At 45.8% G+C, this 12199-nt stretch overlaps 1 protein-coding gene across 2 annotated transcripts; it reads right to left on the bottom strand.

Annotated features, from left to right (window-relative positions):
- Positions 1-235: 235 nt before the first annotated feature.
- LOC126035467 (histone PARylation factor 1) lies at positions 236-8992 on the bottom strand. Of its 2 annotated transcripts, none has more exons than XM_049794098.1 (8): positions 8886-8982; positions 7549-7708; positions 5763-5949; positions 5145-5243; positions 3970-4120; positions 3161-3248; positions 2403-2575; positions 236-480 (listed from the first exon to the last, which is right to left on the bottom strand). In XM_049794098.1, the coding sequence occupies exons 1-8, from the start codon at positions 8940-8942 to the stop codon at positions 349-351; spliced, it is 1047 nt and encodes a 348-aa protein (XP_049650055.1). In that variant the 5' UTR covers positions 8943-8982; the 3' UTR covers positions 236-348. The 2 variants fall into 2 exon arrangements, with proteins under 2 accessions (XP_049650055.1, XP_049650051.1); XM_049794094.1 differs by having other exon boundaries at positions 238-480; positions 7549-7711; positions 8886-8992.
- Positions 8993-12199: the final 3207 nt, after the last annotated feature.

The following is a 12199-nucleotide window of genomic DNA, read 5'->3' as shown; positions in this document are numbered from 1 at the left end:
CAGCGAGGAGGCGGGGGGGGGGGGGGAAGGCGGGGCCAACCCCTCTCCCAGCCTCACGCGCCGGCTTCCGCCCGTCGGTTGCCGCAGTAGCGGCACGTGACACCACCTCCCCCGCCCCCCGCCCAGCTTTCCCGCCCGAGGGCGGCGGGGGAGCAAGTCAGCAGCGTGAGGCACCGACCGCCGTCCTGAGAAAAGCTTTACTGACCGCGGGGGGGGGGGGGGGGGGGGAGCGCCGCGGAGTACAAAAAAAAAAAAAAAAAAAAAAAAAAAAAGGCACAAAACACGCACAAAAAGGAAAGGAAAGGAAAACGGAAAGGGAAAAGGGCGCCCGCCCTGCTGGGGGCCGGCTCAGGGGGCGAGCTGGTCCACCTTCTCCTCCCGCCGGCTGGCCAAGTGCGACTCGATGATCTCGGCGAAGAGGTTCCTCTTCAGCAGGGTGTAAGCCAGGGGCAGCAGCTGACCCACCGTCTTGTGGAAGTACTGCGGGCGAGAGGGAAAACGAGAGGCGCCCTGGGGGTCAGTGGCTTTGTTCAGAGAGGGAGGGCAGTCGCCCCGCTGGGCTCTGCCCCCTTCCTTCCTTCCTTCAGGCTGACCCCTTCCACCGCTCCCGCACCGACCGAGCGCGTACTCCTTCCTGCTACACCTGCAACTGCCACAGCAGCGTCAGGCTGGGTTACCCAAACTGCCGCAGTGAGAGATGGAAACGCTACTTCCAGCAGCGCAAGAGATGAGAACTACTGTTAAGGGATGCAGACGTCCAGCCTCCAGTTGAAGGCCCACATCCCATCACACTCCACCGCTCAAGGGGGGTCATGATGGTACTTACAGCAACCATGTAAGTGCTTCAAACGCATAAACGTCAGAGCACAGCTGTTAGCATTTGTGACGGTTATTGTACATGTAAGCCCACTGCACCTCCCCTTATGACGGGGAAGAGGGTGAAGTCCTTTTCCATGCCTTGAGCTACAGATAAAGTGTCAGCGTTTCTTCTGGCTCTGTAAGCAAGAGGACAGGCAGGCTCCTGGCAGAACCGGAAAGCAGGTCCAAGTACCTCCGGACAGGCAAAAACACTCGGACCAAGCCCTGGTGTTACTTACGTACAAAGCCACCCTTCTCCCTTTCTGTTTACTAAACTAGAAAATGAAGTAAGGTCTCTATTTTTAGAAACAGCTGCAAAGTTACAGCTGTACCAAACTGCTACATATCAGGACACGTCACAGCATTGTCACAAAGACGTAACTTGTCATCACAGGAATTTTTCAGCCATTCATCTCCTGTGCCAAGAAGCGCGAAGTGTGAAAGATGGGCCTTTGCCTCCACCTACTCAGCCAATTGCACTTAACCATTTCCTTCGCTGCCCTCCCAGATGCAGGAAGGAATTGAGCAGTTGAAGCAGCACAGTCACTGAAGGAAGGGTCTCACAAGCAGGGTGTCAGAGGAAAATACAACACATTCTCAGATGCTGCAGGGATCTTACTTAAAAAGAGCAGGGCAGGAAATCCAAGAAACACAGTAATTTAACAGCATATGGAAAGAGCTGCGAGTTCTCCTTTGTTTCAGTGGCTACATATTTTAACTAGCATTTACACAACTTTTCTGGGCCTACATTTAGTATTGCAAGATTTTCATCCTTCTGTGTGATGCTTTGGAGTGCCCCTTAGCCAATAGTGTTTTACTAAGAGAAGCTACTTTGCATTCTGTGACTATCCATTCATATTACATTGATGTTGAGGCTTCTTTATATGTTATTTCCTAGCCACAGATTTATTACAGAGGTAACCCTTTTCATCAATGGGGCTGTGGCTAGTACAGAACAAGAAGTGTTAAGCAGAATCTTTACATGTGATTAAGTGCTAGCAAGTCACTCAGCTTATTTATGATACCCCCTGTTAACACAGAACCAGTGACACCTGGTGGGAGGTCTTTTATGCAGCTAGCTACACAGGCAGTATAGCTAGGCAATGGACCTAGGTTCCAATCTTTTCAGCTAGGGTTACCAACATCAGTCTGTTCCTCGATCCCGTTGAATATGAGTGCTTGCACCCATAAAAGTAGTTGGGGTTAGCTATTCAGTGGATCTGGGGCAGACATTCTGCGTTTTTAGGAGTCTAAGGTCAACTCCTTGTCTTGCGCACATCAAATCACACCAGTTAAATGCTGCTGAAGTGCTTCTGGATTGCAGGACTGTGCTTTCATACAAGCAATTTTAAATTCAACAAGGAATGGTGTCATGTGACTTTTTAACAGTCGTCACAAATTAAGAATATTCTTGTAGACTTTCATGATTCCTAGGGATAATTACGCAATAGAGTTGGGAATAAAGATCTACGACACAGAACAACTCCTGGCCCATGCATAAAACAATGCATAATTTTGTGAAGTATGATTCTTGTAGTACTCACATGTGATCCATAGCAAAACAGGTCCATGCCCAGTTCATACCCCATTCCATAGTCACATTCATCATTAGCAAACTGAACAAAGGTCAGCATTTCTTGAATGGGTGCAAAGGCCTTCAGTCTCTCATCATCAGTAGGAGCATCAACAATGGCCTTGCAAATTTTTTTAAGATTAGCTGCAAAAAAACAAAAGCAGAAATATTTAGATAGAATTAGTTTGTGGCAAAAACCTACCCGTGTGTCACACTTACATGTGTGGGCATACCCTGAGCTGCTAGTGAAAAAGCTTCCCCCTTCCCTTTGCTGCTCATTCTTGCCCCACCACACTCATCTATCTGTTGCCCATATAGACACACAAGCATTTGTGTGGTGAACTTGCATCAGGGAACCGATTCTGGTTAGAAGAACACTGGGAGAAGAGGGGGGGATAAGAAATAAACCCACAAATCCCTGATTGTAAATCAGTTTTTTCTGATCTACCTCCTGCACAGCTGTGCCAATACAAAAGATGAGGTCATCAGAACTACTACTTCAGGAATTATTATTCAGATTTAGCGCGTTTCATTGATTCTCATCTGGTTCATTTATAGAAAACACTTTGAGCTCAAGTGTGATGGTTAAGAATTCTGCCTTTTACTCCCACCACTCATGTTCTTCAAGTAGGAAATATGAATGCAGCTTGGTTTTTGCAGAGTAGCTGTGTGACTGAAGGTTGTTTATACTTAAATAAAGCAGAAGAATATAGTAAACAAGATATTTACCATTTGTTTCGGGAAGTTCTCTGTATCCAACATCGTTTTTGTCTACAGGAACAACTAGGCCTGCTCCGTGAAATGCTTTGGTCACCACCTAAATAAAGAGACAGGATAATGAACATAGTGCTGAAAGTCAATACTGCAACATAAAACTACTCACCTCACTAAGCAACATTAACACTTGACTGCTGGTGGTCAAACTTAAGGTATTGTCCAGGCTCCAGTACATCAACTTAGTTTCAAATGACGTAGCAGTTACTTTTAAGTATTGAACTTTAAAATAACTGGAAACTCCATTTCAGTCAAGTTCTGAAATCTAAGAATCCTTGTAGTCATTTGTGTAGCACTGTACTACATTTGTTTAGTCACCTCCTACTATAATTATTTCCAATAGGTATGTGAAAAACCTCTATTACTAATCCATATCATCCTTAGTAGTCCTGTTTCCAATAGATCCAACCCAACTGTTTACATGAATCTTCACTTTGAAGCACTTTTCTCCATGTTCCCCCTTTGTTTTAGTTTTTAGACTATTTATTTCCCTTATTGGCTTTTTTCTTTACTGAATGCCAAGCTATGGTTTACAAAAGTAAAGTGTTTTGATTTAATCCCATTATTTGGAACACACTTGTATTAATCTTCCCTCTCCTGAAGTTTTAGACAGAGCTGATTAGCTCTAGAAATTCATAAATGAAGCATCCTTACTGACTAGAAGGTGGAAGAATTAAAAATAGATTAAAATAAAACAAACAGGCAAGTAAATGAAAAAAGTTTAACAGAACTTAGTTCTCTCCAGTGGATCAGGAAAGTCATACTTTCTTATCTCTCTGTTTCATCTTCATGGTTTTTTGTTCCAGAGAATAACCCAGTTCTTTTGCTGTTCTTGTTAGTTTTTCATCTATGTCTTTCAAAATAGCATTTTTCTTTTTATCGGTCACTTCCTTAAGTTTTTTTGACAAAAATAATCTGCAAACAGAAGAAAAATGTCTTAAAAAAGCTTAACAGAAAACAAACAAATGAATAGCCTTCTAATCACTAAACCTCCAAATCACTAAACCTCCAAATCTCATAATGAAGATTAGCAGTCACGGGTTTATTTATACACATAGAAATGAGAATGCAAGCCTCTTAACAACAAGAAAGAAAAAAAAGTTGGGCACAGACAGTACTTTGCCATAGTTTATGCCATCTGCATGTGCTGAAAGTTCTGGACTCGGTAGCCATCCATCTTTCTATCTTAGGAATTCAGTTTGCTGCTTCAGTGCCATATACACTATTTGTCATCCAAGTCATACACATAAATACATATTTATGAGTTTCATCATGGTGCTTGCAAAACAAACGTCCTTGTTTAACTCTGCACTACAGAAGCATTCTTTTGCAGGAGCTATTCGTCAGTATGCTTTCACTTACTACACACGTCTGTCCTTAGAGAGCTTTCCATTTCCAACTGACAGGTGATGAAATCTGTTGTTTATATTCATGACGCAGGACCATGTAAAGCTTCATGAATCATACTGAATTACATATCCATACAAATGTTATCCTGCCCCAGGTCAGAAATGGTACTTCTTGTAGTTATTCATTATATACAAAAATAATGTATTTTTATGTAGGCAAGAATAAGAGCTAGACGCTACTTATTTAGTATGACACTCAGATTTCATTCACCACTTGAGATGCTCTTTCTTTACTTATGAAGTATTTTAACACAACCAGTGGGCATTTTTTTCCCCCACAGAGCCTATCCCTGCCAATGTATTTAAAGAAGGAGATAATTAACACTTATCTATTTTACCTATAAAAGGAAAACACTTTCAGGAAGTCTATTAAGGCTTATGAGAGTACCTTAAAACTTGCTAACAAGAGCAGAAAGTAAGTGAGGGTTTCTTGAGAAACAAGATACACGGCAAGTTAGCTGCATTATTCCACAATTAATAGTTTCCCTTCTACTCTACTTTTTATAAATAAAAGTAAATATGAACCTTACTTGACTGCGGCAAAGACATTATCACCAACTTGTGCAATCACGCAGCCCTTCTTAGCTTCGTTAGCACCAACCCACACTGGAAGCTCATCTGGCACATCCCTATTTATAGAAAAAGTACACACGAACAGTCAAGCTGTGTCCATTTCTCCTGTTTCAAAGTAAACTGCCCTATTGCAAAGTAATTTGCTTCCTCACCATGCTGCCATCTCCTTCAGAAACCTAACAAGAAATGCCCTTAGATGTAAAGCTCCAAAGTTTTACAGCATGGCTTTGAAAGGAGCTTCTATCAATACATAGAGAGAGAATACACATTCCCTTTATTTCATAAGGCTTGACTTTTTCTTCTAAGTATCACAGCAAAAGTTAAAAATTAGTAAGCAAAGGTGCTCTGGAGGGTTGGGGGAGGTGGTTTAATAAATATTTAAATCTAGTCTTCAACTCCAGTATCTGTGATCTTTTTTAATAAAAGAGATCAACCCATGTGTTAATATCTTATTACAGAAGAGAAAGATTGTTTGATGATAGCGCACAATTCTCAAATCCTGCCTCAGGGAAAAAAAGAGGAGACAAAGCTACACATAATTATAGTCCAGCAAGAGCATATATTCAATAAAGTACCTGAAATATCCCATGTGATACTGTGTTTTGCTATCCCCAACAAGTATTGTCTGGAATTCTGGGGGATCATAGAAGAACCGCCAATGAAGATTGAAGTCCAGATCCGTTGAGTTCGCTTTTTTGTGTTTTCCAGCAAGAATATCATATGGTCCAACCAGCGTAAGTCCAACACTTGACACAAGCGCATCTGAAAAGCAAAGCATGAACTGGTTTACTTTCTGGTGGGTGCACATCTAGACCAAGAAGTTCCCATGTCACTCATGTATCAAAAGCTTCCATAAATCCAAACAGTCAAACACTGTTTACCAGACAAGGAAAAAGCTGAGACATTCTTCTATTCAGGTAGCTTTTATTCAAGAGTTAAGTTATTACACTTCCCATAAGTAGTAGTCAACAGTTCAGTGTCTGGATGGAGACTGGTGAAGAGTGGTATCCCTCAGGGGTCCATACTGGGACCAGTACTGTTTAATATCTTCATAAGTGACACAGACAGTGGGATCGAGTGCACCCTCAACAAGTTTGCAGACAACGCCAAGCTGAGTCGTGTGGGTGGCACATGTGAGGGGCAGGATGCCATCCAGAGGGACCTGGACAAGCTTGAGAAGCGGGCCCATGTGAACCTCATGAAGTTCAACAAGGCCAAGTGCAAGGTTCTGCACATGGGTCAGGGCAACCCCCAGTATCAATACAGGCTGGGGGATGAAGGGATTGAGAGCAGCCCTGCCGAGAAGGAACTGGGGGCACTGGTGGATGAAAAGCTGGACATGAGCCGGCAACGTGCGCTCACAGCTTAGAAGGCCAACCCTATCCTGGGCTGCATCAAAAGAAGCATGACCAGCAGGTCGAGGGAGGTGATTCTGCCCCTCTACTCTGCTCTGGTGAGACCCCACCTGGAGTACTGTGTCCAGCTCTGGAGTCCTCAGCACAGGAAAGACATGGACCTGTTGGAGCTGGTCCAGAAGAGGGCCACAAAAATAATGAGAGGGATGGAACACCTCTCCTGTGAAGACAGGCTGAGAGAGTTGGAGTTGTTCAGCCTGGAGAAGAGAAGGCTCCGGGGAGACCTTATAGCAGCCTTCCAGTACCTAAAGGGGCCTATAAGATGGGGAGGGACTTTTTGGTAGGGCTTGTTGCGATAGCACAAGGGGTAATGGGCTTTAAACTCAAAGAGGGTAGATTCAGACCAGATACAAGGAAGAAATTCTTCACTGCGAGGGTGGTGAAACACTGGAAGAGGTTGTCCAGAGAGGTGGTAGATGCCCCATCCTTGGAAACATTCAAGGTCAGGTTGGACTGGGCTCTGAGCAACCTGATCTAGTTGAAGATGTCCCTGCTCATTACAGGGGGGTTGGATTACATGACCTTTAAAGGTCCCTTCCAACCCAAACCGTTCTATGATTTTAAAAAGTCCCTGTCATTTCTGGAGCATCCAGGCATGCCTTATTCTGTTGCATGGTAAATTTGGGGAGTTGAAACCCAGATTCATATGAGGAAACTTCAGTTCTATACTAAACATTTTAAATGTACTTGCAAGAAAGGCAGGTTTAGACAACATTTAGTCCCTTTGTATTACACAGTTTCAGTAATTATATTTTAAAAAGCTTGACGTGTACCGACATCTTCGTGATTATCTCTAGGATTCTTGTTTAGACTCATGTAAATATCCTGCATCTTAACTGGAAACTGAAGCAGCATTAGAATGCATCTGACCACCTCCAGTTTGCCTGCCTTCAGGCTGTCCTCGAGAGCGGAAGTTAGAAAAGGCAAAAAATATTTAAAAACCCACCACATGGTTTCTCAGGATCTAGTTCCTCACAAAACTTCCAAAACTGATAGAAGTCTTCAGGCAGCCTAAGCCGATAGCATGTTTCTGCTTCTTGACGAAGACTGTCGGGGATATCTGCCTGATTAGACTTTCTCTTCTTGACATCTCCATTTTTTTCACACTGCTGATAAAAAAAAAACAAAAAACCCAAACCAAAACACCAAAGTTCATTTAGTTGCTTTCTGTCAGTTTTACCGAAGGTTTTACAAACTTTCTGTATTAATGGAGGAACAATGATTAAGATAATTACGTCACGCTTGTTACTTAACCCAGTGTATATATAGCAATTAGAACGCTTGTTTTGGACAGAATTCCCAAGAAGCGCGTTATGAGACATGTGCTAAACGCACATGAAATAGCAAAGTACTACTTTATTATTAATGGGTCAACATAACCAACGGAAGCACTTTCATTAGTGAGTCAGGGAAAGGACTAAGCAATTGCCAAGTTTAATCTACGTCCTACATCGTTTTAAAACGACCTTTTCCAATCACACAGCAGCTTGCATCCGAGAAACTCGTGTGCTTTACAGGCAGTTGGAAGCAGGGGTACTATTTTGTCACATCGGGTTAAACGACACAAGAAAAATCCCCTAAGCCTCTACTATCTGAGCTACTCCGCTATTCAACACCTGAACCGGTGCAGTTTACAGCAGAGCATTTTAAAAACAGCTTAAAAAGTTGTTGCCAAAAATGACGTAACATGAACCGCCACAGGCTGGGAGATGATCCGTTCAAGCACGCACACCACTAAAGCGGTAACCTCAGCTACCTCGTCCCCACATGAGGCTCCAAGAACGGGTCGGAATCGTTACCCGCGTTTAAAGAAACACCAGTAACGATAAAAACTAAAGAACAAGAGCAAGGTTTCTCTCCCCCGGGCTGGGACGGCGCAACGAGGCAGACCTTCCGCCTCCTCCGCTGGGTACCCGATGGCGGCCCCCTGCAACCGCCAGCACCCGCTCCCGGCCGCAAGACGCGGCGGCTTGCTGTTCACAGCACCCCTGAAACGCGGCCGCCGCCCGGGAGAAGCCCGGCTCGAGAGGAGCGGCTCCCGCCTCAGAGGACCGGCGGCCCTACGGCTTTCCTCAAAAAGCCACGCAGCGGACCTAGGACGAGGGGCAAGGCGGCCGAGGCCCGGCGCTGCCACAACGCAAGCCCGGCCGATTCGGGCCTGCGGCCCCACCGCCCCGCCCCGCCCCGGGGCTGCCTCAGGCCGCGGCTGCCGGCCCCTCGGCCCGGGCCCCGCCGGCAGGCTCGGCCGCCCGCCGCCCCCCCCCCCCCCCCGCTAACGGCCACCTGGTCGCCGGCCGGGCCCGCCGCCCCGCGCGGCCTCCGCTTCCCGCCACCTGTCATGCTCCCGCCGCCGGCTGCATCGCATCGCGACCGCCCTCCCTCCCCCGCCCCTTCCGAGGTCCTGCTCGGCGCCCCCGCGCGTGCGCAGGCGGCGGCGGCGGCGGCGCGCGCGCCGGGCCGGCCACGCCCACCCCCACCCCCGCCTCCGCCTCCCTCGCGCGGCGGACAGGCGTTGAACGGCCGCGGCGGGGTCTCGGTGTGCCCGGCGGCAGGAGGTGAAGGGGGGAAGGAAGGAAGGAAGGAAGGGAGGGAGGAATACCCCGGGAGGAGCCGGCCCTGAGAAGGTCAGGAGGGAGCGGGTGTCTCCGGGAGAGAGGAGGGGCCTGGCAGGGGGCCGGCTCGGCCACCGCCGCCAGCCCCCGCCCGCTGAGGGGACTGAGCCTCAGCCCGAGGAGGAGGAGGCGGCGGCGGCGGCGGAGCAGAGCGCCTTTCCTTCCCACGTAGGCGCCCCGCTGCCAGGTGAATAAGCGCTTTTACGAGGGCGATACGCAGTTTTACACCTGCGCATCAGCTCTGGAGCCAGCCTGTTCCGGAGCTGGCTGGCAAGAGGAGGAGGATTAGAGCGGGCGGGAAGAGGGGGCACAGCCCTACCCGGGCTAGAGCGAGCATCCCTGCGCCTGAGGGGCGAGGAGAACGAACGCGGTTAACCCTTGACTGCGAACACATCTGCGGCTGGAGCCGGGTGCTAGAGATCAAGGCGGGGGGAAGCTCACAGCTGTGTTTCCTCAGCGGTAGGCTAGGGCACCTCAGGACTGCCTATAGACACGCGCTTTCGGGGCTGATTTTTCTTTTTTTCTTCCCCCCCCCCCCCCCCCCCCCGCCCTTCTTACACATACGTGCAAATTCCTGTAACACAAATTAGGGTAGTATATTGGGATGAGACAGAGAAAAAAAAAATACCTAAATATTCGGTATAATCTTTCTCTTCAGAGCTAAAGGCATAAGAGAGAGAAGAAGCAATACTAGTTTTCAGTACACAGAAAAAAGGGGGGGGGGGGGGGGGGGGGGGGGAGAACAACCAAAAACCCAAACAATCCCCTAAGCCTCTGCTTTAGCATTTCACAGCTGCCAGGAATATAAAAGTGTCATCACATTATCTCATTCCAATGAAAGAGTCAAGGCACCAGTGTGTAACATGTAGCAAGTGGGACACATCTCTCAGTTTAGGAAAGCACATAACCACATTATGCAACATCCACTCATTTAAGTATATTGCTGAAATGCTTTGCATAGAAAAAGGCCTAGAAAACCAGTAACACAGAAGGAGGCGGTGGGAAGCTGGTTATATATAAACCTTTGCTTTTTCATTTCAGTAAGTCCGATTGCAGCGGATGTATTTAAAGGAGCATACTGTAGTGTAGCTACAGGAATTCTTTCTGGTATGCAGTGTGTGTTCAGCAAAGACACATATATGGCATAAATCCAGTGGGTTTTTTCATCTTGCAATCCATTAAAGTTGTAAATATTTGCTGTAGTATAGATAATTAGCTTAGGTCTAGGAATAAGCTGCAGTGCCTTTCAACTGCCTATGACATTGACAGTTATGCAACTCACACAAAAGCTTGATAATTTTGTCTACAGCATTCACTATGAAGAGTTACATACAACATCACAGGAAACTTGATCCTGACTGATGATGTAAATTCCTGTATGTAGAAACAGCTAGGCACTTCATAGAAACCATGGGTTGATATGCAGGTATATGCAGGACAATCAGCGACAAAGTCTCCTCCTTCAGCTGGAAAAATTGTTGTTTAAATCAACATACATATTAAACTGTTTGCTTACTAAAAATCCTGCACACGTAAGGAATATCAAGTTTCAAATCAAAACCTCCCTTAAGGGATGGATGGTGTTTCATCACCTGAGGTTAAGCAGAAATGAGGTACAAAAGCTCACCAAGAGACCACAAACCTAATTTTCTTCCTGAAGAGCATGAAGAGTACTGCCCTGAGGTTTCTTTGGGAAATGCTTTCTAATATTAGCCTCACTCCATAATTTCTAGTATACTAAACCTTAATCATAGTAGAGGCTAGACAAATTGGCACCCAAAGGGATGACATTTTCCTCAGTAGCTTGGTGGAAAGCGTTCTAGGTGACTTTAGAATAAAGGCATACCTTCCCCACCCCCCATCAAGAGTATCCATTGTATACCCAAGTGTAGCTCACCCAAATTCTAACCTCATGCAGCAAATTGATTCAGTGACACCAAAGGCACCAATATTTCCCATTTCAGTATTAAAGCTAACAAATGCTACATTCTCACCCATTACTATTTCAGGATAAGCTTTTTTCCTATTGCAAGGTGAGCTTAATTAAGCAATTAAGCTCACATCCAAACCTACAGCTTTGCAGATGCTTATCATGCCCTCCTTTTCTCCTCTTAGTGTTTACTTAAGGAAATCCTTCACATAACCGTTTTCAGTTCCACAATTACAATTTTACTAAGGTGAATGCAAAAGCAGCATGAGAAGGGGGTAGATCAAGCATGCCTCATGACTTAACCTAAAGTCTCAAGTATGTATTTCTGCCACGTTAGTCTTCTGCTACAAAACAAGTAAATCACAGAATCATTTAGGTTGGAAAAGACCTTCGAGATCATAGAGTCCAACCATCATCCATGCCCACTAAACCATGTCCTGAAGTACCCCGTCTACTCGCTTTTTTAATACCTCCAGGGATGGTGACTCAACCACTTCCCTGGGCAGCCTGTTCCAATGTCTGACAACCCTCTCAGTAAAGAAGTTTTTCCTAATATCCAACCTAAATCTTTCATGCCTCAACTTGAGGTCATTTCCTCTTGTCCTATCTCCAGCCACCTGACAGAAGAGACCAGCACCCACCTCACTACAATCCCCCTTCAGGTAGTTGTGGAGAGCGATAAGGTCTCCCCTCAGCCTCCTCTTCTCTAGACTAAACAGCCCCAGCTCCCTCAGCTGCTCCTCATAAGACTTATGCTCAGCATGAAAGCATCTACCTTTATTTTGGGTCAAGAAAAAACCCAACCTTTTTACAGCTGGAAAACTTTGAAAACTTAAGAGATTGACTTTTGCCTCTTACAGTATTTTGCATTATAGCATTGAGAGAGAAGTAATGGAAGCATGAAATAAACTTGTGGTGGCCCCATTTTGGGTATGCCAATATCTCACAAGGCAAAGCTATGCTGGAAAAAAATGCAAGTTAACTAGAAAAATGCTCCTGCATCAGCTTACTGTTAATATTATTTCTAGGTCTCAAAAGCCTAACTTGGAGGGCCT

This window comes from Accipiter gentilis, chromosome 3 (assembly GCF_929443795.1).
Source record: "Accipiter gentilis chromosome 3, bAccGen1.1, whole genome shotgun sequence".
NCBI lineage: Eukaryota > Metazoa > Chordata > Aves > Accipitriformes > Accipitridae > Astur > Astur gentilis.
This window is presented reverse-complemented; position numbering and strand designations above follow the sequence as displayed.